The following is a 25841-nucleotide window of genomic DNA, read 5'->3' on the forward strand; positions in this document are numbered from 1 at the left end:
CTAGATGTCTCTTGCCGCCTGTCAGGTCTCTTAGAAACAGTATCTCTGGGCTTCTTGGAAAACAGCATGTGGCCTACATTATGCAGTAATATTAGAGCAGCATTTGGCTCCGAAGGCTGCAAACATAATCAAGTGGTCAGGTTGATGTCGAAGCATAGCTGCCAAAAGGGCTCTTTTGGCAGATAGTTTGATTAACAAAGGAAGGCTGTGGAATTGATTGAGGTGCACATCCTGCACTGCTTTTCTCACTCAAACTCTTTGACAACAGCAGTCAGGGTAGGAAATTAATAAAAGTCAGCGATAGTTTAATGGTCTGGTCTATCACACTCTTTATTTATCATCATTTATTTATATATATTATTTATTATTTAGGACAGGTTTCTTCTTACTCCCTTTGACTGCTAAATCACTGAACACAGCATGTTAAATTTTTTTTTTTAAATTCTTAATCTTTTTGTCTTGTTACCTTTTTAAAATGAAACAATGACTGTTGCAGGTTTTATTTCTCAGTGACTTGAAATGAAGACTCTCCGATTGTTTAGTCTGAATGATTTCTGGAGGCCTGAAGAGGTGCAAATGTCCAGTATTTCACCAGAGAGTACAAATTGGAGAAGAAGTAATTATATGTGTAGCAGTGTTGAGACCTCTCAGATGTGTCTCGTCCTGACTCATAGGTTGGAAACCTCGTGAATAAAGATGAACTGTTGACACCTTTGTCTCCAGAATCCAACCGTTGCACTTAAGTCTGGACAAAATAATGTGAATAATTTATCAGGTCAGTTATGAATTCAAAACATAAAACATTTGCTTTTCTGCAGATTTTCAACAGCAAATGCAAAATGTCATTATGCTCGCTTCTCTTTCATTGAGGGACACTTTGCTTTCAGTCAGAGTGATTCCAGCCCTTTGAAGACATTACCGCAGGCTCTGGAAACAGCTGGTGGGTTTGTGTCAATACTTTTTACATCTTACAAACAACATAATTAACCGATCAATTGGACAAAAAAAATGTCAACAAATGAATCCATAATGATAATACTCATTAGTGGCAACCTACTATGAATGAGTTCTACTCCACAAACACAGTTGGAGCTGACTATGTGAGTGTATAGAGAGTTTGATTTAACTATCAGCCAGGTTCCAGACCGAGGAACACTCCGCTCTCTCTCTCTGAGTCCTCATCTGAACTTGGAACAGCACTAGCTTGTCGCTTTTTGAAAGAGAGCGCTTGTTGTGAGCGTGGTATTCAAGAGAGAGTGCAGAACTGACAAACGCTTTTATTGTGCATGTACACACGGACCTGGTGTACTCGTTATTAATGCTCCGAAGGATTTACAAAGTATTCAAAATGCGTGCATGATGTGCAGTCAGAGGACGTGGTTAATTGCGTCGTCTGTTTATTGTGTTGTTATATCACTGTATGCTTTTGATCATCCTTGTTAAGCCAAAGGCAAATTTCCACTTCTGTGGACAATAAACTTCTCCTCTTTTGTGTAGGCGCGCATGTGTGTCCGCCCCGAAACGTCTGAGCGTGTGCGTGACTGCTCCTCCTCGTCAAGGAAGAAGCGTATGAGGCAATGAAAGCAGATTTGGTCGAGGATAAAGATAGATGCAGAGAGAGAGATGGCTGATTACTTGCACTGAATACTGAGGCACTCACTTTCTTTCATCTCTGTTACAGCCTCTCAATTTCTCTCACTCCCTTTATTCAACTCCGCTCCACGGCCGCCTGCAGCTACTGGCCTCTTGCCACAGCGGAGGGCTGCCGTAATTGCCCTTAGCAGTAACGCAATAGGTGGGGGAATACTGTCGCGGTCATATTGCGGTATCATCTGATCCTGGAGTGTGGCCACATATTGTTGAGTATTTCCCCTGTAGCATCTTAACGCTTTAATGATCAGATATACAGCAACAGCTCATGTCCGAAGTAGCAACCCTCTCTCAAAAATAAAGACGTGACCCAGGACGAATATTGAGATTATTTTCTATAAATCAAACTACAGGCCTGTGTGTGTGGTCTGCATAGCATAATCACAAATCTGGTGTTTCTACATGAGTAGAATCAGATAAAACTAGAACGTTTTCAGAATAAAATGCGCTCACTGCTGAAAATCTGTACTCGAAACTGTTGGAATTGCTGAAACACTGAATGAAATGAAGTTGAAGTGGCAACCGAAATACAATCACTGACAGAAGTTCAAATCAGTTCAGATGTAAGACCTGAGCGCAGCTGAAGTATCAATCGAAGTAAAAGTGCTGAAAGGAATTGAAGATGTAGTTGAAGTCAGTGCCGGTTCATGAAACTGAATGAGATGTCAGCTGAAGTGAGTAGATTGTGTACGGACAGTGTGTCAGAAGAGCTGAAGATGTTTGTGTTCAAAGGTGAAGATCCGTCACTTGAAAGGGTTTGGAGTGTCATTTGAAGTGTAAGCATCAGAAAGAGGTGAGATGGAGTCGGATCTCCATCCGAACACACAGTTGGAGTGTAATCACTGAAAGCAGATGGACTCTCAGATAAAGAGAGAGGAATGAAAGCAGTGAAACTGTCAGTTGTAGAGATTGTCTTACTTACTGTTTTTTTTTTTTTAAACCAGTCATAAAAAATAAATTCCTTCGTAAACTTTCCCAGTTTTCTAGAAAATTCTAGAAAATTTTCTAGAAAATTGACCAATTTAGCTTACTTATTAAGATACTACATTTGTGGAATACTGACCATCCAAAAATGACATTATATTAACTGATAACAGCTGTGTACTGGGTAATAATGACACACTGCTGGTAAGTCGGGTCTGTCTGTGTTGGCGTTCTGCTACTGGTGACAGCTTTGTATAAACCGTTTTCACAGCAGACGTTCTAACTTGTCATAGAAAGAAAAGCACAGGTGTTACTAATAACATAAACGATGACTCCGTTCTATACAAGTGTGTGATTATTTACACCTATGCTGTCACATTTCAAAATATCTTCGTGAAAAAGGTCTGTTGAGGCTGCAACGTTAGCTTCACCGCTACGAATCCTGCAGGTCTCAAGTGAAAGCTTTTAAGGTGGTGATTTTAAAACGATGATATCATGCTAAAAGGTTTAACCGGAAGGTAGTGACAACTCTTTTCACTAATTGTCTTTTATTCGCTCTCAACAACTGCCAAGCTACTAGCTAGCCACCTGTCTGACGTGACTTATATTGCTTAGAGATTTCTCACTCGGTTGATCTTTTCTGAACACTATAAACACACAGCCCACTCCATATTTTTTTTTTTTTTCAAACATCAATGTGATCTTTCTTCTCCCAGATAATATGTCTTTGGCCAAGCAGACACAGGCATGCAGAGAGAATAATTAACCAGAAGAAAGCCAAGAGTCTATTTGTTGTTTTGCCAACTCACAGAATTAACGTTAATTAGCCACAGCTGAGTAAATTTGTTGGCGACAGTTATCATTATGGCCGGTGAAAGCAACAGTCTCTGGCTTAAACTTTGACCTGCTCATTAAGACTAAAATTGCTCCTCTTATAATGTGAAAATTGCACTTTTAAATTGCAATTTCAATATAAAACTGATTTATATTAATTTAGCCCTAATATAACTTGTAAATACCCCTTTAAATACTTCAGATAAGGACTAATATTAAAGTGCCAGCATTTGATTTCTGTGCTCTCAATATTTTAAGGGTATAGGATACAACACTTCATAAAAGCAGTTCACAATGCCTCATGTGTTCTTTTTGTCCATCTCCCCAGTCATATGTGACCTTGTTTGCTTCGGGTGATGTGCAGGTGATGACAGTTGTAGCGGCTCTAGAGGCAGAGCGAAGAAGTCTTCAAAGAGATCTGCTCAGCTTGATGCTGAGATGACAACAGAGGAAAGAAAGGTCGCTCTTGCTTATTGTGGTGTGTGTGTGTATGTCTGTGCCTGTTTCTGTGCAGGGAGGAAGGGATTAGCATAAGGGGAATGCAATTGAAGTGGGCATGGTAGGGTGGAGGAGTAACAGTGTGGATTCTCTCACACCTGCTGTCTTCCCCTGCCTCTGTTTTTGTCACTACATTTGCACTTTGGTGACCTCTCCAAAGGGGACACGGTTTTATTGTTGATCACAAATCAGCTCGACTTTGTCTTTGGGGAATGACAGACTGGAATTGATAAGAGGAGCGTCTAATAAAGCAAACAAAACTGTTTGCTGTAGGCGCTCTTGCAGCAGTAGTTTAGTTCAATATTTGGCTCTCTGGGCGTACAGTTCTTCTGGAGAAATATATTCCTGCTTTCAGCTGCCTGCATTCAGCTCGTTCCCACTGCTTCAATTACTGAACTAGATTCATGACAGAGGGAAGAGAAGCAGCACTCTGGCCTAGGCTATTCCTGCGGGAAACCTGAATGAAACTGTAAGTATATTTTCAATTTGCCCATGCTCAGGTATGGAAGCCTATAGGGGACTATATTAAAATGATGATTCAAACGTGAAAATGAAAATGTAATTCCACAATTGCATTATAATTTTCCACATATGTATGAGTTATTTGACTAAAAATAAAAATTAAAATGCAATAATCTAATTTTCATTTTCATTTTCACATACTTGTTATATTTTCATAGTCGTACCCCGCTGTACAGTGGACATTATTCAAATTTAGAAAATTAAAATGCAGTATAAACAATGTAACCTGATTTTCCATTTATGCAAGCAATATTAAGTCACAATTAAAATGAAAATGCAATTTTCTAACAATTTGAAAATGAAAACGGCATTTGACATTTCGTTTCAAAGACTGAACCAGCTCTACGGTGAACAATATTCTCTGCCATCACCCCAGTGACACACAAACGCTGCTGCTTCCGGTTGGTGCGTAAAAGCGGGCCCAGGTCGGTCGGTAGAACTTGTAAATGTTCATGAACCAAGTCACTGAACGAGGAAATGACGTCCTAACTTGATGAGAGAATTGACAGCTTTGCACTTTCATTTTCATGTTGACACCAAAAGAACGTGTTGACATGTAAATGTAAATGCATTAGACTGGGAGAGCTGTTCTGCTTATTGCACTCACACACTCATGCACACACACACACACATATGCACACGAGCTCTGAACAACAGAACCTAGCAGTGGTAACTGGCTGGCATCATAAAAATATTTTTTTGTAATTAATATGGTGATTTTTGTACTATTATTATTTGTTTTGTTTTTGTTTTTTATTTTAGGGATGCATATTTTTCACTTCATGTCTCTGCCTCTGTGTTGTGTTTATGCACCAATTAAAAAAAATCTACTTCCCCAAAGTCAATTTTTACTTGCACCTATACAAAATGTTTTATTTATTAGCGGTTATCAAATAACAACAAAGACTACAGTTAATTGTCCTGTTTAATCTTTATTTAAGTAAAAGAAACAGAACAAGGACACACAGTGTCATAGATGCACATTCTTGCATATCAAAAATGGAATGACCCATCCCCTATATTTCTAGTCTGCCATCTCCACACTAATTTGCAAATGTGTATAAGTCTGGAACCTCTAAATGCATTTTTGATTTCCAAAGGATGTTATCAACGGGCAGACCAAAATGTCTCTGGATGCAATTGGATTGACCTACAACCAATCAGGGCAGTGAAACGTGTGACGAAGCGTGGCGGCCGACTCATAAACTTACTCAAATTGCAGCTAAACACTACCCTAAAATATGTTTCTGAAACCTTTGAGGCGGAAAATAGGCAATGCACCAACAATCTTGATTCATATTTGATCGGTGCTGCCTAGTTTGACAGTTTGATCTGATTTTCGTGAGCGTGGTGCGTTGCGCTCTGCAGACTTCTTTATTGACAACAGTCAAACTCAAACGACGGATCATCCCCGGACCTTTTGGACTGTTAGTCATTGTATCAAACCTGCCCCATATTAGATAAACGGTTGTGACTGGCCCGTCCAGTTCCAGGCCGGGTGGAAATCTGTCTGAACTGGAGGGGAGCCAGATGCATCTGCCAGAGCAAATAAAACATGAGCTCAGCAGATTTGTCTGGTTCCCAGGCTACTATATTTCACTGAACACTTCATCCTTTTGATCAGCCCAAATAATGAAATGGACTCCCTAACCCGATGGCAAATACATTTTTTTTTAGACTCATTTCTTCCTCTTCAAGCTTCCTGATTTGCCTCTTTAATGCTTCTTGTTCTTGAGAGTATTTATGGCAGTGAAAAATGACATGCTCCACTGATTCCTCTATTTGGCAGTGCTCACATAATCCTGAGGGGTGTTTGTTTCACGCATCACACTACTAGCCTACTCCATCCTTGATTGGCCAACAGCACGTGCCAATATTTTTTTGATATGTACAAGGGGAGGGGCTGTGCTGTGTGCCAGAGAATGCGAATGTAATTTATGATACAACAATGATTGAAAAAAATGATTGAAACCTTTTTTAGTTTATTATTGATTTTTTCCTTTTTTCTTTTTTAAAAATGTTTTACCACTTGCTAAATCGGGCAAGTTAGTTGCTAGATTTATTAGCCTGACGTAGCATTTTACTTGTCCTGGGCAATTGGGCAAGCCTTATTGTTGAATCATGATAGGCTTCCATACTCAGGCAATCTCACAGCAAAAGAAGAGGATCAGAGAGGATAAAAACTAAAATCGCATATCACAAAATCAAGTTGCTTGACAGGCTCTGCTTGACTCTGTAGTCTGTAATCCCATTCTTTACGCTGGGTGTGTGTGTAGTGTCTGTTTGTGAGGAGGCATCTGTGTAGTGCACGGAGACTAACTCTGGGCTCCAACATTTCATTTAGCAGCCAGTCCAGACATTACTGCCCATGGAAACCAATTAAAACCAGTCTTCAGACAATCTCAGCAACTCTGCATTGTTCCTGTGTCAAAATTGTTTCCATTTTTTAAGAATTGTAGCCTGATTGGCCTGAGTGTAAACTTATGCAAATCCAGTAAAGATCGAGGCAGAGCTGCTAACGTTATTATAAACTGATAGCATCCAGGTCTGGTGTCCACACAGTGGGAAAATACTACACAGTGGATGTGGTAGTTGTGAACCAGTCTCTGCAACGATTAGTCAATTTATCAATTAGTTGCCAACTATCAAATTAATTGTCAACTATTTTAATAATCGAATAATCGCTTTGAGTCATTTTTTGAGAAAAAAGGTTGAAATTCTCTGATTCCAGCTTGTCAAATGTGAATATTTTCTAGTTTCTTTAGTCTCCTATGACAGTAAACAGAATATCTTTGGCTTGTGGACTATTGGTTGGGATGAAAGGAGATGTTTGAGGCCATCATCTTGTGCTTTGGGAAACAGTGATCATCATTTTTCACCATTTTCTGACATTTTATGGACCAAACAACTAATCGATTAATTAAGAAAATAATCGTCAGGTTAATCGATAATGAAAATAATCATTAGTTTCAGCTCTACTGGCCTCTTTTAACCCATCTAATGTAGATAGTTAATGATATGCTCCTTGAACTTGCAGCATTACTCTGCTAATGAGTGCAGGTTATGTTAGAGCAGATAAACGCACTGTTTAAAACATTAAATGCACTTTTGCTCTTGTGTTGCTTTTGGTTTCTTAACTTCACAAAAGCATTACAGTTTCATCTACTATTGTAAGATGTTAAATTGCAGTATGTCTCTCTATGGCTGCGACAGTATGCAAACTTTTCAACCGGTATTGAAATGATTGCTTTTTTTTATGGCTGTCCTTCTGGGATGTGATTTTTTTTTTTTTTTCAGGAGGCTATTTGTAACTGAGAGAAGGAGGTCAGAGGAAGGTGACTGTGTTCTTCACATCACTGTAAGAGGACAGGGCTGGACAGTCTGTCGGCCAGCCTCTTTGATGTCAGAATACCGAACCGCTCACCACCACTCTATGTCTTTATGTAGAGCTTTGAGCTCACCTGTGTTGCCAAAGAGTTTGTCACATTCATTATTGTTACATGCACGTAAGAAACAAGGTTATCGAGAGAAATCAGGTTAAGGCAGGAAGTCAGAGAACACTTTTACACACGCACACACATACACACACATACACACTGCATAACAGGATTACGATAAAACCCATGCTTACATGCTGTTGGTCAGTAATCAGATTTCTTTTCTACCCCCCAACCATATTTTGCTAATCAAGGGCTTTGGATTTAATTACTTCAGACACAAGGATGCACCACCACAAGTAATAATCTTTCCTTTCATCCAGCTGTACAAAGCAATACTTTCTCTGTCTGAAGTCTGTCATGCACAAATGATTTTGTAAAACCCCAGTAAGAAACTCAGCTACTGCTAAGTGTACATGTGGCTGAAAATCAGTTTTTTCAGCTGAGTTTTTCATTTACATAATGTTTAAGAAATCGGCCAACAGTAACCAGGCTACACAATGACTCAATAACGGCACACAAACACACACATCCATAGTCTCATTCTTAAAATACTGCACACTGAATGGCCACTGAAATGTGACACTATTTAAACTGACAGAGTCTCCTCCCTTGCAGCTGCACATTATACCCCGGGGGAGTGTGTATGCAAACAAACCTCATTCACTTCATAGATCAGAGGTCTGTAAAAACAATCACGCCGCTTCTCACAGGTGTCGAAAGAAACGTGTCTCAGTCGATAGCAAGTGATTTAGTTTAAAAAAGATGTTGTGTAACCATGTGAGGCTTTTGAAACTGGGTTTGGGGTGATGCATCATATGAGCGCACACCTGACTGGTGAACTGAATATACAGCTCTAGCGCTTGTCCTCAATACCTGCGCGGACTAACAGAAAGTCAGGTGTATCTGGGCCAGAACACGACGTGTCCTGCCTCTGCTTCAGATCGGAGCTGCTAATGGGAGAGAACTAGGCCACAGTGTCCATTTCCCCTCACCTTAAACACACACTTAAATGCAGTGTCATACATGCCGGGCTTCAGCTCAAGCACCGTTAGGCAGTGTAGTAAAGTATTGTATCGCCGTTGCTTAACTAAAGCTGTTTTCTTTCTCTTGAGGTATTGTTCCCCTATTTTAACTGTAAGTGTGCTTATATAGTGATGATATAAGTCTTCTTTCTTCAGGTTAATACATTTATACAACATACGTTTCCTGAAAGTGACCTTAAATTGGGGTCGGAGATGTTTTCGTGAATAATTTGTGATATATCTACGTCTTCACTTTTGTGCTTTGTATATGTGTCCGTGTGAAGACAGCTGGTGTTGCAAGTGAAGATGCATTATTCAGCCGTCAGTGTACTTTTCACCTTTGAAGGACTGAAAATAAAGAGTGCTTTTTTTTGTTGTTGTTTTTTTTTCAAAGCTCAATACCTGAACTGCTTTTTTAAAAAAAAAAAACAAAAAAAAACCTCATACTGGACAGAACTCTATTTATACCATCACAATTTTTCTTTTCTCTTAGAGACTCTTTGTGACTGCTCTTCCTCCTCTTATGCCTCTACCACATTCCCTCCCACCACCTCCCACCACCTCTCACCACGCTCTAAATAGATCCTTAATGTATCCCTCTGTGAACAGTCGAAAGGTTAGTATGGCATTTTAACCCCGGAGCGTGGTCCATTTCTTCACCACGATGTGTCACAGCCCAGCGGTTTGTGAAACCAGGTCCCACTGAAGATATACAAGGATGGTAAAAGCAGTTAGGGTTGGGTATTGAGAACTAGTTCGTATTTGGCACTGGTTCCAAATATATAAGAATCAGGGGGTTTGGACCCACTGAGCACCACTTGTAGACAGAATGCTCCAGAATCAGTTAGTACTAGTGTGTCCGACTCAATTACATTTGCGTGTAACATTTAGCTTTCTTTGTTAATCAGATGAAATGCTAAGTATCAACACCAAGATTTAACAAAAACCAGGGTCTATAAGCAGAATCAGAATTGTCTTCATAAAAGCTAAAAGACACAAGGGCTGCAACTAACTAATCATTATCATTATTGAGTTGCTTGCTGGTTGTTTTCTTGGTTAATCTTTTTGTCTATTAAATTAATAAAATGGTCCTTAGGTGAAGTCTTTCTTAGAGCAAACAGGAAGCATGTTTTGTCCCACAGATATTCAATTTACAGTGAAAGAAGACGGAGAAAAGAAGAACATACACATATTTAAGAAGTGTGATACCAGTACATGTCTGGCACAATTAATCGCTTATCAAAATATATATTTTCTGTCGATTGAATGATCAATTAATCAGTGAACTATTTCGGTTTTAAAAGACATCTGACTGCAGTAGCGGTGGGAGTGGTGATGTATCTTTCGCTGTACCTGCAACTTTAATGACTATGCAGTGGCTGACCTGATTTTGGGATGATGACCTTTTGAGGAGTTGTCCAATAAATCCATGGCTTTTTCAATATAGTAATTTAACACGGTGCTGCAGGAGTAACCTACACTGGCATTGACTCGCATTGCAGACAGTCTATATGTATTGTCTGTTCCCAGATATACGGTAATAGGCCATAGGTAGTCCAGAACAATGCCTCCTCTGTGTGTTATTAATGAGCCAAAACATGAGGAATACACAATGTGCCGATGCTGGCCCAGGAGTTGTGAATCACGGTGAATTAATTTTGCCAATGCAGGGACTAGGAGATGATGTGGCAGCCCTGTAACGTAACATACACAGAGAGAAAACACACACACACACAATGGGACACATTGCCATGGTAACCTCAGAAGTTTTCACACGGTCCAGATGATGTTTCTTTGTGACAATGCTGTGCATGCGAAAGTCCCCATGCTGCAGTGCAGAATTATCCTCTGAAGTGTTCTCATCTCGCTCCCTCTTCGTCTTGACAGCCTTTAGATGAATGATACAGCCTCCTGTAGTGATTTCTTTTTGTGCAGAGGTCCAATTTCATATCTCCTCTTTCATTCTCAGCGGCCCGGCTCCCTGTTTGTGAAGATTTACTCGACATCTGTGCAGCGTTTTCATACCTCATTCAACTTTACGACTCCACGATACTGTGCATAGTCATACCTACTATACATAAAGTTTACTATTGGATAATTGTAATAAAACTGACTTGACATTGTATTGCAACAGCACAACCACTGTGTGAGGTTGTCTAAATCCTGGGGGGTTACATTTGCACATTGGTATCTTGTATCAAACTGTAACTGCTGTAACAGTGGATGTTACTTTCTCAGCAGATCGCTGACTGGCATGCTCTTACGGTACAGGGCAGAGCAAAAAACCAGGTTAAAGAAATAGTTCAGCATGTTGGGAAAAATTGTTTGTTGCCTTGGTAAGTTAGCTTAGAAGATTTTATATATATCTGTTCAATAGCTGCATTCAATTAGCTCGTCTTAGCATAAAGACTAGGAAAACAACTACCCCGGCTGTCTGAAGGGGGGAGGAGGAAGATGGAGGAGACTGACAGGGCTGAAGGAGCAGGTCTGATGGAGGTTAGTGATCAAGAAGGAAGTTGTTTAAGCTTTCAGTTAACATTAATACTGAATTTTATGACATAGGCCTATTACTCATACTAGGCATAAACTAGCCTAAATGATTTTATGACATTTTTAATTTTAGAGGTTCACACATCAAACATCAGTCTCTGTATGAATAACATACTTAGGACCTGCAACATATCTAAGAGAGCGGAGATAGAATTCCTTGACTTCAATGCCTCTGCTTGATCTGTGTCTGTTGTGAGTGGATGAATAGCATTTAAATCATATTAGATCCATGCCTATTACAAACTATGAAGAGACAGATCTATTGTGTTGATTTTATACCTATTGCTACTCTAAAAATTCATTACAAACAGACATTTTGGGGCCATTTAAAAAAAAAAAAAAAAAAAAAATCCTCCTCCCAGACCACCCTGATAAAGGCTTAGCCCCCCTATCCATAAATCTCTAGTGACGCCCCTCCTCACAGGTCCCATAGCAAAGACCTTGTTCACAACAGTAAGCCTGAACTCAGAGAGCAGAATTAAAGACAAGGAAGAGAGATATGGATATCTTTAAGATGTAGATATAGCAAACCAGATTACTGGCCTGGATGTCTCCATCCACAGAAGTCCAGGGACTAGATATTGTAGTAGTAGGTGAGTGATAGATGAAGAAATAACAGGCATGACTGCCCGGAGAGAAAATCATTAGTTTCTATCGGTCAACAATGAAACACCCAATAAAACTTTGGCAGTTGATGCATGCACCCCTGATCTATGCCCAGCATTGATCATCTTTAAGGCACCAGCAGTTCAAGTTCAGTCTAATTTGATAGTAACCCTAGCAACAAGGTAAGGACTATGAATCAAATGCCCCACTAGTTGTTTTTGAATAGAGGTTCATCACATTAGTGAGGCACACAAACACAGTGAGGAAAAAAAACAGCCAGATCAAGCCTTAATGGATGCTTTAATTTTCCAGCAGTGTGATTCTTTTGTGTCATCATAAAAGCCGCCCAGTAGATGAAGATCAAAAAAACACTCTCGGGGTAATTAATGCACATGCAAGGAGATTCAAAGACGGTATAACCACATGACAGTCCGCCCGCAGGGATCGCCGACTAACCACTGGAATTGAATATAGTGTTGCACCGGCACACCCTCTGTGAGTATCTCCCTGTGCTTGTCCAATTATCAGTTGAGATCCATAGCTGAAATTGTCACGCCTGTAAAGACAATGAGCTCTGTAGTGCTCATGAATATTCATGTGATGCTCTGTTTAGAGAGCCCGCAATTAGGCTGTATTAGTGCTCTAGTGTACAAGGAGAAAATGATGATGATGGCTGCTCAGTGATGATAGTGATTTAAGTAAACAGATTCATCAAATGTGGCCTTCAGCGCACTGCAGAAGCACTTCCCCATCATATCTGTTTGAAATTTTTTTGTCACAAGTTACAGAGTAAACCGTAGCTACAGACAGATCTCTTAGGTAAACAGGGAAACAGCATGCTTTAATGAACTTCTTACAAAGGAGGTAGTTCCATCTTTATCCTAAACAAGCAATGGATCTGTGGAAAAAGTGTTACAGTGTTGACGTTTTTCACTTGATCTTTCTTTTCTTAATTCTCCAACAAATACATTTTTATTTGCACAAGAGGCACCTCTGAGAGCAGTATGTTAAAACTTGAACTACTCGAAATGAAGCATGCTGCTAATGTAAAACATTTCAAGCCACCATATTCTCTTTATCACTATCCACGGCACATGCACAGCCTTTCCTATGCTGATCAAAAGAACATGTGAGTCTTTTCCCCCCATGTTGTAATGAGAGTCCCATCAATAAAGATCAAAGAAGATCAGTGGAAGGTCAGGATCAAGGTGGCCTATAAGCAGAGCTCAGACCCTGAGCTCACGTGAAAAACTGAGTATACCAACAGCAAATTGCCTTGGATTTTCAATGAGTTGAATCGTACAGTAAGTCTTCCTGCATCCAGCTCTCATTGCATTCAATTGGATGCTCAATATCAAAGACTCTAGTGTGTCCCAGTGGCAGCTCGACTACTACAAACCATGAAATATGGCTTACTACTGCGATAAAATATTCAGTAATCACGTGGGAGAAGAAGCTGCTGTAAAGCAAACAGTTCTTCTTAGACCCGTTCTTACTATGATCCTAGTTGCACTGTGTGGAGTCACATGCACAGTGAAGAGTCACATGCGCTCAGTCACTGATCCTTCTGTCAGCGTCTGTGTAGAAATACCAAACTACCACCATGAGAACTTGAGCAAAGCACATAGTGGTAATTATATCCAGCGGTGCCTGCTGCTGATGCTATAAAGCTGCCAAGCATGGTGCATAGTGGTTCTATGCACTGTGTATGCAAATGGAAACCTGTCAGCAAAATCTGAGAAATGGCTTGTACACAGGCTGATAACATAGTGCAGAGGCAGACAGCATAGGATTGGATTAGAAGCAGAGGCGTATTCTCAAAAGACAGAACAGGAAGGGATCGATGCTAGGAGGTTTTTTGATCCCAGTCCAATGGGCTTCTCTACATAGGGTGCATTCACTCTGTGTGATTTGATGGCTTGGTTGTACTCTAAATGTACTGTGCATTAACATTTCAGTGTTCACTTTTTGTGTTCTGTGTCAAACTACTTAACATTTTAAAAGGCTTTTTGATATGTATTCATTTTACCCACTCTACCAATATTTCAATATTCAGATACTCATTTTAGCATTATTGGAATAATGATTGATTGGGTGCCAGTAATGTTGTTGCTTTGTTCCATTACCTTAGGTGCAAATTATGTATAATACAGTCCTGTTATGACTGACACTGAAGTTATTAAAGCAAGTTTTCATAATAATAATCACTCTCTATGAACCTCTATGAACTTCTTACTTCCTTCAAACTTTTAGATGGAAGAACATCAGTAAAGGCAGAAGTGCCTGTGCAAAGTGATATTCTATATCTGTATCTAGTGGAAGAATGGCATCAATCATAGCTATGGTCAACCTTTACTGTTGTTACTTATGCTTTAGTAGGAACGGAGCAACATGGAAAAATCATTGGGGTCCTCTATCTTTCCTCTTGATGAATGAATGGTTTAGCCCTGACTTCCAGAACCTCTGGAAGAAAATATCTGCCTCTCCTTGCTTTGTGCATTGTCACTAGTTTTCACCAGCCACTTGTTGTATACGGCTCTCCACCAATTTTTTTTATAACTCACCCGTTAAAATTTTATTAAACCGTAAAGTTATGCATAATTAAGGACATGGCTGCTTTGAATGACAGGTTGCTAGGCGCTAGATGGCTTGTTTCAGCAACCAGGCTTCATTTGGCCCACCTCAGCTCCACCTCTTTGCCTATTTTGGATTAGCCAGGAGTGAGGCGGAGTCAGGCACTGCCAAATGGCGGCAGCCACTTTGAGCTTCAAAACTGCTCTTCAGAAACCAATGGGTGACATTACGGTGGCTACATCCATATTTTTTACAGTCTATGGTCATTACACATCTTACAACACTTTAAAAAACAAAGTTAAGGGATCCTTTTCAAAAATGTTCAAAAAACAAATATCTGCCTATATATCATTATCAGATTTTTTCAACTCTCCACTACTAGTTCGATTCAAAATGCAGCTTTGGTCTGACTCCGATATGGACCTTTGAACAAGAAGTAAGAGATGAAAGTGGCTGAAAGCTATAAAAATTGCGAACTGCTGGTGTTGATTCTCAGTGGGATCGACTGTAGCCTATTATAACACTTTCACATTACAAGAACTATCTAAGCTACTACTATAGCTTTAATCATGTAAGTTAAGTTGTTTATATTCATATTTAAAGTAAGTATCCCAAAGAATCCACAAAAAAACCCCAAACTTAAAATATGCATTTTCAATGTTTACTAATACTAATACTAAAATCTGTTAAACCTGGCATAGGCAGGTTTATCTAGCTCAGGCCAGTGCGAGTTGATAAGTCACTCAGGTTTTTAAATGGAAGTATTTTTACATGGTGTAGAACATGTGACAAAACTCCGGCAGTAGTCTCTGGCATTTATGATTCAGCCCTCTCAGCACAACACTTTCAGACGTGAATGGAATGAGCACGGTGAACCATGGCTCCATTGTATTAAGTGGTATCGCGTAGATCAATGTACTCAAGCTCTACTGACATCAAAGGTATTAGGTTGCCCCCCATTAGGATAGTGCTTTGCCTCTTTCACAGTCCTTGGTAGCATTCGAGCTCAGCTTGACGCATCCATTTCTTGTGACAGTGGAATAGTATCATTGGTCCGGTTTATTGATCATGTGGTGTTACTCTTCCAGTTAGATATAGCCTCTTTGGTGAACCCAGGGTGAAATTGGAGGCTACTGAGGATGAGGAATGCATCAATACTTAATCTTCTGCTCTCCCAGTGGTTTTTCATTAAACCCAACTGAAATTCAGTTATTTTCTCCACTAGATCACTGATGTGTTCTCGAAGGACAAAATCTTGGGTTTGGGCGGAAAATGGGACAACAATGCATCTCATCACCCTCAAAGAGGACACTATATCAGTTGTCCACATTTAATTGTCATGCACAGTATCTCAGAAATCTCTTTTGACTTTGACAAAACCTAGGAAAATTATTTATTTAAACCACCGCATTCCATATTTCCATATTACACTGAATGGCCCAAGATTGAACTACAGTTACAACTCAAAATAAAGTGATATATTTTTATTGATTGAGAAAGTTGCTATGCTAATTATTGTGCTTGTCCACGTTGCAGCCACTGTAGTTTTATCACACCTTGCAATACTGTAAAATAGTGAGTCCAACTAACTTTTCATAAGCAAGTACCATTGCATAAATAACATGAACTCACAACCTTGAAGTGCCCAGCATCTGTTTAGTGAACCAATGCCGTAGCTATCTAAACCGCAGGTACTTGTATATGAGTTGAACTCATAATTCATCAGCATCTGCGCTCTTGATAGATTGCCACCCCTCCTCCCCTCACACAACCCTCTTTGTGCCGGGAGCAGCGACTGTGATGGTGATTAATAAAGAACGTCTCATGAAAATTACATTATCTTAGGATTCATAATTAATGCCAAAATATGACTATAGAAACTTTTTTCCACACGCCAAATTCATATTAATTTTCATACCTTCACAGTACTTTTCTGAACGTGTCAACATGTTCTGCCTCTCCATAAGGTCCCAGCTGTTAATTGCATTGTTCTTTTTTACCATGTTCCAATAATGCCTTGAGATACTGCAACTTCTCGTCGTCTATGAAAGATTAATACCATCCTTAGTTTATAAAAGTTATCCAGTTAAAGAGACCTGCTTCGAAAGGTTGTTTCTGGACCCCAAAACTCTCCAGTTCAGTATTTCCCAGGGTATAATTAGCAAGGTTAATGATCCCGTTGCATAATGTATTTTTCATGGTTTTGAAGGTGTCCTCCACATGGTTCACCTTGTCTAGCCTTCCCTCTTTTCTCATGCACTGTATTACAATTAATTGTATTAACTGCAATCATTATAGAAGTAAGCCGAGCTTTTGATCAGATTGTATGAATCCCCCCACCAGACCACTACTAAGGTTATTGGATGGTGATTGTTCCTGTATTTCTTACTGTAAGCCACTCCTGAGCAGGAAAGATTTCATAATCGGTCCATCTCCCTTTATACCACCACATCTTCAATAGCCTCAAGTAGTGCTGTAACAAGAGGTGGATTTTTAATTGACAGTACATTAATCAACATTTTTGATAATCAAAAATTAATTAAGCAGTTTATTGGGCAAAATGCCAAATGTTCACTGGTTCCAGCTAAATGTGAAGATTTGATGATTTTCTCTGTACATTGTAAATTGCTTATCTTTAGGTTTTGTACTGTTGCTCGGACAAAAGAAATGTGGAGATGTCACCTTGGGCTCTGGGAAATTGTGGTGGCTACTTTTCATAATTTTGTAGACTGAATGGTTTATCTTAAAATAATTCTCAGATTTAATAATATTGAAAATAATTGTTAGTTGCATCCCTACCTGAGCATTGTGCCAAAGAGCTGTTTTTCATGCTTATGACACCCCAGGCAGCCCCAAACTATTATTGTTACAACTGACTTTGTCATAATGAGGCACTCAAAACTCTGCCAGTAGTGAGAGGAAGTTAAAGGCAAGCTGACAAATAATTAGACATAACAGGACATATCTTGATTGAAATATATAGTTGCAAAGTGGGGGTGCTATTTTGGGTACCCCTGTGGTTAAAATCCCATTAATTTTTCCCATAGACAATGTTACATGACTCACAGTTGAAGCACTTGCACAGCTTTGATGGTTGAATCATCAGTACAGAAGATTAACAGCTGCAGTAGAAAATATCTGGTCCTTTAAAAGTTGAAGGTACAAGCCTGTGGACATAAAAACATATGCTTACATACAGCATGTGCATTTCAACAAGATATATTCCATCCCAATCTGGAGTTTATCAGGCATTATCAGGCAGAGTCCCATGTTTCTGTATGAACTAACACTGAGGATATCAAGAGAAAAAATTTAAATGGGAATTCAAAGAGGAGAAAAGCATAAGTGTTATAATTTCTTTTAGTCAGTGCTGAATTGTGACTTTGTCTCAATTAGATGTTTTAAGTATGTACATGAAGACGCACACTCTCCCTCAGACCAGACTAACACATTGCATGGCCCTTGACATGGGCTTTATGCCAGTATCAGCTCCTCCACATGAGCCAATCACCCACTGAGGACCCCCGTGGAGCCTACTCAGCATATCATCCTGGTGTGTCAGCAGCTTTCCAGCCTCTACAGAGGAAAAGATGTTGTCGTTCTCCCACAGTCTCCATGGTAGATCAAATTCACTCACACTACACGCTGCAGTTGTCTGCAGGGTCTGGTCTGGTCTTTTGTGCAGCATCCAGTGAAACCTGAGAGCACTTGATGGAGCCAATTCTGACTGCAGACACTTTTTTCCTCTTTCTGGCCTCATTCACCATTAACCTGCTGGTTTTCCTTGAGTACTACTTGACAGTGAAATGACACAAATTACAAACACCATCAACAGTGTTCCATTGATTTACAATAACAATAATTGAAGCCTTTCTTGTTCGGTGTGGATGTTCCATGGAGAGTCCTCCTGTTTGTTGACTGTAGTTTAACAAATGGATGCCCTCTGTCCTTTACTCATTTGACTCAACACTCATTGCAGCAACTGTGTGAAATCAACCACTTGAAGCTGGGAAAGAAAAGTGTTGTATACCTAAGGACTCTCATAGACAGCACTAGAAAAAACATCCATTGAAATGCTGGTGAATGGGTAGTCACACAGGATTTGTTAATTCAGTCCAAGGGTAGAGAGAAAAACATTAGCTCTCAGATGATGCCTGTCAAGGCCGTTATTGAACAATAAACCTATTAATTAACTGAAGCACTTCACCTCTGCAGTGTGATGTCACTGGTCAAGCAGTCCAGAGATGGTCTATGTTGTGATTTAAGTCAGCATAAAGCTTGTATGACATGAAAAATCTATACTGCCTCCCACATAACTCTTCTCCCGGAATGTGTGAACCAGCAACCAACCATGTGGGGGGAAAGAGAGCCCCTTATGCTGAGGCAATGGTTACAGGAAATGCAGTGTCCGCTCTAATTATCCCCTTATCATGGAACAAAGCCCAAATCTCTTATGCCCCTGAATCTGAAGAGCAGCTCTTTTCACCAGGCCAGTTAAAGGGAGGGGGGGGCTACTTTTGTTTTGCTTCCCATTACCCGATGACTCATACTTCGAGGAAGCGCTGCGATGCTGGGGACATGGATCGATGGATGAAAAGAAAAGTTGAGGTGGATGGTTAATTGTGCTGTCTGTTATGTAGAATCATATTCTAAGTCTAAGTGAATTTACATTTCTTACATTGATTTTTTTTAAAAATATATTAGCATTATCTGACACATAGAGTGTGACTGCTATGTGAATCTTGACCTCCTCCTGAAGTTGGTTCAGGGATTATGAAGAAAATCAGCAGTGAGGTAACATGTCCTAGAAGTTAAAATATACTTTTTCAGACCCACCACATGCAAACCACTGTCAGACTAATACCATTTGGCATCCAAATATTACAAAAGCTGTTTGTCTAATTTAGATATTTAAACGTGATTTTTTAAACCTGCATGAGTTCAATTTTTGGCCACTTGGGGGCAGTGCAACAAGCTGCAAACATGATCGCTTTACAAAGTTGATGCAGCTAAAGTGTTTGAAAACATTTGCCTATTTACACATCCAGTGGACATGAAGCAACATTAACATTCACTTGGTGTTGTGTTTTGGTGACCCGATGAATCCATTTAGGTTTGTTTTGCTCTCCACCAACTCCTGAGAAAAATATCTGGCTCTTAAGCTGCTAATTGCTCACCAGCTACTCACTAATGTTGTCTCTCTGCTGTTTGGTCCTAGGCAGGTAGAACATTGACTTTATCAGACTTTTTGCCTAAAAAAGCTGCACTGGGAAGCTGGGTTAACGAGAGCAGTGAGAGTCAACCAAAACAGTTAAACCAAACCAATGACCTAAAAGTCACTGAAACTCTCCATAGATCTGAGGGGAACCCACATAGTTCTCTGACCCCATGTACATTACACATAGTCAATTGATCCATTGCTCATATTAAAATCATCATTGCAGTGCAGCTTTAAATTTATTTATTCAAAATTTTACATTTGCTCCTCAGTGAATTGAAAACAAGGCACTTTGATATCAGGTCGGAAAATAAATTAAAAATAAATCTTAAATAATCAAGCGACATGCAAACTGGGTTAGCTGTTGTACCAGCTGCCATTGCTGTCATGTCTGTGAGTGATTCGATTGTTAGGGCATGTCTGCCTGCAGTTTCAGACTGCTCAACAGGCTCAGTATAAGTTAATGTTGGCATGAGAGCTGGAGGGAAATGCATCGTTATTCTCACTCTCATCTGGAAAAGCACTGCTGAATCTATGAACCCACCACATTATATACACATTTCTTCACATTTCCCTTTATCCCTTTAATACCTCACGGATAGCTATGTTCATGGTACAGTGTCTCTGTGTGCCGGCACCAGGGTGCAGTCAGAGCCATGCCATATGAAAGGATTAGCCATGTACAAAAGACTGAGCAGAGAGAATCCACACTGGATTAGTCTGTCTTCCAGACGAAACATGCAAACCACACCTTGTGTCTTTTTGTCTGGAAGCAACTAGCACGTTGGGGTTTGCTTTCTCATCCAGCACAGGTCTGAAGGAAGGAAGGAGCCCAGGCCCAGCATGTGTTTTCTTCTCTTATGATCACTGCATGTCTACTTGGTCAGGGAGCTGAACAGATCAGGATGTGAGCTTCAGAAGCTGACTGACTTTTAAGGAGGAGCTATGTGAGTAAGGGTCATGCCTGCTGTGCTCACATCTGCCTTGGGCACTGCTACACACACACACACACACAGCAGAAACTAGTCTCAATCAGTTTCACAGATGATTTCGAGGAGGTCGATCAGTGGTAGCCTTCATCAGCCCACATTGCAATACTTGCAGTTCAAAGTAAAAGACTGACTGATTCCTCTGGTTTCAATCAGTACCAGTGCATTTAATAAAAAAACCCTATACAATGTAAGTCTAAACCTGTTACACCTTTAAGTAATGCAGCCCAAAATCATTACATCCTCTGAAAGGAACATAAAGTAGAGCCAAATGATTAATCATTTTTATTTTGAAATTGCAAGAGCTGCAATTTCAATTACAATTTACATAAATGTCTTAACAAGCTATAGCAAGCGGATGTTTAAGCCAAGAACTGTTGATTTCACTGGCTGTAATCATAACTGTTGCAGAGTAATTTATTGCGCAGTAGTTAATTACGGTTACTTCTGTGAGTTGGCCAAACAACAAAAAAGAAATCTTGGCTGTTTTCTTGTTACTATGCTCTCTGCATGCCAGCATCTGTACCATTTATGCCTGGCCAAAGTCTTTCTCATGATCATAAAAGACCAACAGTGACAAGTCCTTTTTGACATAAACAATCTAGGTGATTACAGCTAGCAGCTTATTAGCTCAGTAGTTTTAGAGTAAGTGACAGCTGGTGAACAGAGTTGTTGGACTGTTCAGCACACCATATCATCATTTTAAGCTTATAACTCTTGAATTGACAACTTCAGGATTTAGTGTCAAACAATATGTCCAGTCAATCTGTGAAGCTAATGCTAACAGTAGCTTACAGTGTGGGGCTGAACAGTAGTATTTCTCAAAGTCTCAGGTTCTCTCTTCAATTCCTCATTCTCTTTTTTTCAGCGTTGACAAAGTTTCAATCATCTCCTCCACTGATTTTGTGCTGTCACCAATCTCTGCCATATTGAGTGCAATGTTGTCACAGTTTTTATTAATCTCTGCTGTTATTTCTTCAAGATTTCGGTTTGTTGAAACGATCAATCAAGGACTGCATGCAGTGAGTAGGCCGGTGTTTGATATGTGGTTGGACTCCAACTCACCTGTCTTCATTCTTCACCTTTTTTAAAGACTTTTTTTTGGCATTTTTTGCCTTTATTGACAGCCTCTGGTTGTGCAGATAGATAGGAAACATGGGTAGAGAGACAGGGATGGCATGCAACAAAGGTTCACGGACAGAATTGTAACCAGGGATGTTGGGGAATGTATTTTTGTTGGGTGGTGTAGGTGTAGTCATCAATGCTTTGCTTCTTTGATGCTTTTATTTGGTGACCAGATGCCATTCTAAACAAAGCTGTGGATTGTCAGTCGTCACTGAAATTTCTGAAAAGTTTGCACCTAGCTGTATAGTGTCTACTCAGTTCTCCATTTTACCCACTCTCTCAATGGCAATAGCGTTCGGTGTAGTCCACAGCTTCTTAACGCCAGTCAGACTTACCAGCAGTATTTCATTATTAACAGAACTGGTCAACTATGCAGTTGTTTTCACTAAATGTAAAGCCACATTTATAATTATTAGGTAGAGTAGGCAAATGTCAGGTATAAGTAACATCTTAGTAAATGCAATATTAGCGATAGCATTATTTTATGTGATTATACTAATGTAGAAACAATATAAGTTTGTGATAATGCAAGGTCCAAGTAGGCTATATCTTGTTTAGTATAATGTACATTAGTAGTTTAATTTTTGGAAAAGCATTTCACTTTAAATTACAATCTGAATATTGGTCAGAAAAATTGCATTTTGGTGTTTTTGCCATAAATGGACAGCTCTACCACAGAGTTGAGTCAACATCTCTCTGATAAGGTCTCAACAAAAATGAAACACTACATTATCAGAGAGTATTTTTAGTGGGACTGTTCTGTTGAGTTGCATTAACAGGTTTCTTTTTTTGGCTCACTTGAGAGTAATTCGTCATTATGAGGCTTAAAAGCTGTTTCTCATCCCTCCCATCCAACCACCATCGCTTTCAGTACATATTTTAAAATGTGTACTACACACAGGACAGTTCAATTACTCAGCAGAACACACATCCACTGAAGGCAATGAGCCAAAACATCTAACTGTGCCATTACACATATTGATGTAACAAAATAAAATATGATGAATGATTGCAGTGCTGTGGATGTTGTTGTTTTTTAAGTGTCCTCTCTGTTTGTGAGCTCTGATGTTCTCACCAAATAAGCTGAAATTCCTAATTAAAAGTTTTCATTTGGGGATCATGAGCCTCTTTTATTTCTTCTTGCTTATTTGCACAATTTGAAGCATGCAACATTTGATGGTGATGATAATTTCAGTGGCTGTGTTGAATTTCTCCAGTTTTCTGCGATAGATCTAAAACTCATTTTAATCATTTGCCACGCTGTGAATGTTTCATGAGTCATTTTGATTACATTCTGATGTCATGATAAGACAGAATGTAGAAACTTTTTCAAAACATGCCTCAGTAGACATGTGAATGGACTGAACTACATAAAAGGCATAATCAGAAGCTTTGCAGAATCTAATTATTTGTTGTACTGTTTTGTTGTAAATACTGTAACTTTTAGGACTGTACATGGAACTAGTTCGAAGCTAGACAGTACAGATCTTGTTTGAACATACATGTTTCATGTTTTCTCTATTGTGCTCTGATTTTCAATATTCCAGACTTTTCATTGTCTAAATACTGTAGTTCTCTCGCCCCAAAGTGTTCAGATGAGCTGGTTTTCTGTTTAATAGAAAATATCTTCTTTGTTCTATCGATTCTAAAAGCTAAGAGACCGTACCAATCCAATGTCCTGTATAGTGCAGTCATAAAGTATTAGGACAGTAATATGTTTTTGATTGTGGTGGCTCTGTTCTTCCAGCACATTGGCTTTGAAATGAAACAATAACTATTAGGTTAAAGTGCTGACTTTCAGTTCTGAAGAGTGTTTGAGGGTGTTCATCTCTATATTGGGTGAACAGTGTAGAACTAATAGCCCTTTTTATTTCAGATGATGCAGCAGGACATCGGGGCTCATGCAAGAACATTTTTATATTGTTATACTAAAATTCTCTTACTTTTTTCTGTGAGGTTTGCTTGTTCAAGTATTCCAAGTCAGATTCAACAAACTCTCATTACTGCCTGAACTTGTTGCAAATTGATTTGATCATTAGAAAATTGTTAAATGCCACAAATATTCTTAAATTTTGTAAAATCCTACCTGCCTCTTAAGAGCGAATCAGTTTGTGTAAGTGGCTCTTGCATGACTCCCGCTGATCTTAAACATAGAGGTGAGATAACAAGAACCTTTTTAACACCATCTACTGTAGAAAGTTCTAAACAAACCAAGAATGTGTTTCAATTACTGCACATCAGACAAGAAGTTAAGAAGGCTTCAATACCGGCCTGGCAGGACATCACCACTTAATTTTCTGCTGATGTCTGTGGGTGGTAAACTTTAATGATTTATTGATTGAGGATAACTATTAATAGCAATGACACCAGGTTAACTAGCCCAATGACTTTCTGTCCCATAAAATGAGGGAGCTTGTATAAAAGGGAATTCTTACACTGTGTAAACACCCTCAAATTAATGCTTATAGTCAGCACTTCAGAGTCAGAGTCATTGTTTCAATTTAGTTCAAATGAGCTGCAGAGCTAAAGCAACAACAAATTCTAATACTTCATAACTGCACTGTACAGTGAATTGCAGCTGAACTCATGCTGACGGATTCTCTCCTCCTCCTCTCTTTTTCTTCACAGTGAACTTTGACCACTTCCAGATATTGCGGGCCATTGGGAAGGGGAGCTTCGGAAAGGTAATGTAACCTCCATTTCTCGTGCAGTGGGCGCATGTGTTCACACCTGCACCCTCAATTACCCAGCACAGTCATTATCTCCACTAAAGAATCAGAGAAGGCCAGGCAGAATGGACTGCCAGAGATTACGCTGTAGTTCTCACCATATTATGCTGCTTAAGAGATAAATAATTTTTCTATTTTAGTAATAGTGATAAATATGGCTTATATAATTCTTTCTATAAAGTCACTTAGAGGAGAGCCAATTTACTTTTCATCTCATGCCAGCCAACCTGTTGGGAGTTTCGACCCCACGTCTCCATTTAATTACAGAGCAGCACAATAGTGTGACTGCATTTGTCATCATACTCGATGGTTGTGCTGAATACAGCTGAGAGGAAAACTTGGCATGTCTGTATATATGTGTGTGTGTGTGTGTGTGCTGCTGAACCAAATTACAGCAGTTCTTTTCAACCTTGTCTCAGGTGCAGTATTATCATCGGTGGCCGTTGTTGATAAAACAGACATTTTGGATTAACTTGTTGGCCATTTGTTAGTGGAAGAATTCCTTTGTGTTCGTGTTTAATGTCTGAGTGAGACTTCAGTAATGAATTCAGGGCGAGATGTGTGTGTCTGTGTGTGTCGATGCACAATTGGGCTCAAGAGATTGGAATAGTTTATCTTCATTTTGAATCCTAATATTTGTTCATTATACTTGTGTCTGTGCACGCCTTTGCAAATTCTTTCTGCTTTGCTCGTCTCAAGAATTCTTTTTTTTCTTTTCTTTTTTTTTTTCAAAAACATGCTCCTCTGTTACATGGAAAGTCATTGCCCAATGCTGAATACATTACCATGTGAATTTATGTTAATTTTACTTATTGCTTTGTTCTCCCAAGCTGCTGTCACTTCACTTGAAGGGAATCTGCAGTAAGCCAAGAAACACACTGCATGCAGGCCTAGCTTCAGAGACTGAAGCAGGGCAGCTCAAATGTTTTGGCGCAGTGGATACTTTATTTACACTCACTCCAGTTTATTGGCAATATATGCCACATGTAAATAAATATTCATTCATGTTTTTGGGTTTTGAAATTCAAACATAAAGATAGAAAAAACAGTTTAAAATGAGCTGGTCTTGCAGCCAAGAGAGATGCCCTGAAAAAGTCATGGATGTGACAGTAAAGTTTAGATGTAAAGGTCTTTACACACTTTCTTTTCTTCCTTCATCT

General features: G+C 39.4%; 1 protein-coding gene across 3 annotated transcripts in view; it reads left to right on the plus strand.

Moving 5' to 3' along the window:
• The window catches only part of LOC121911489 (serine/threonine-protein kinase 32C-like), a 75084-nt gene that overhangs the window by 2869 nt on the left and 46374 nt on the right, over nt 1-25841 (plus strand). For 2 of the 3 annotated variants that reach the window (XR_006099869.1, XM_042433018.1), the window contains exon 2: nt 24581-24636. Coding sequence is in view for 1 of the 3 variants with exons in the window: in XM_042433018.1 (XP_042288952.1) it covers nt 24581-24636 (56 nt within the window). In the remaining 2 variants the exon portion in view is untranslated. Of the gene's footprint in view, nt 1-20645; nt 20786-24580; nt 24637-25841 lie in introns of all 3 variants that reach the window. The other variant, XM_042433019.1, reaches the window with a different exon arrangement.

The sequence above is a fragment of the Thunnus maccoyii genome, chromosome 14 (assembly GCF_910596095.1).
Source record: "Thunnus maccoyii chromosome 14, fThuMac1.1, whole genome shotgun sequence".
NCBI lineage: Eukaryota > Metazoa > Chordata > Actinopteri > Scombriformes > Scombridae > Thunnus > Thunnus maccoyii.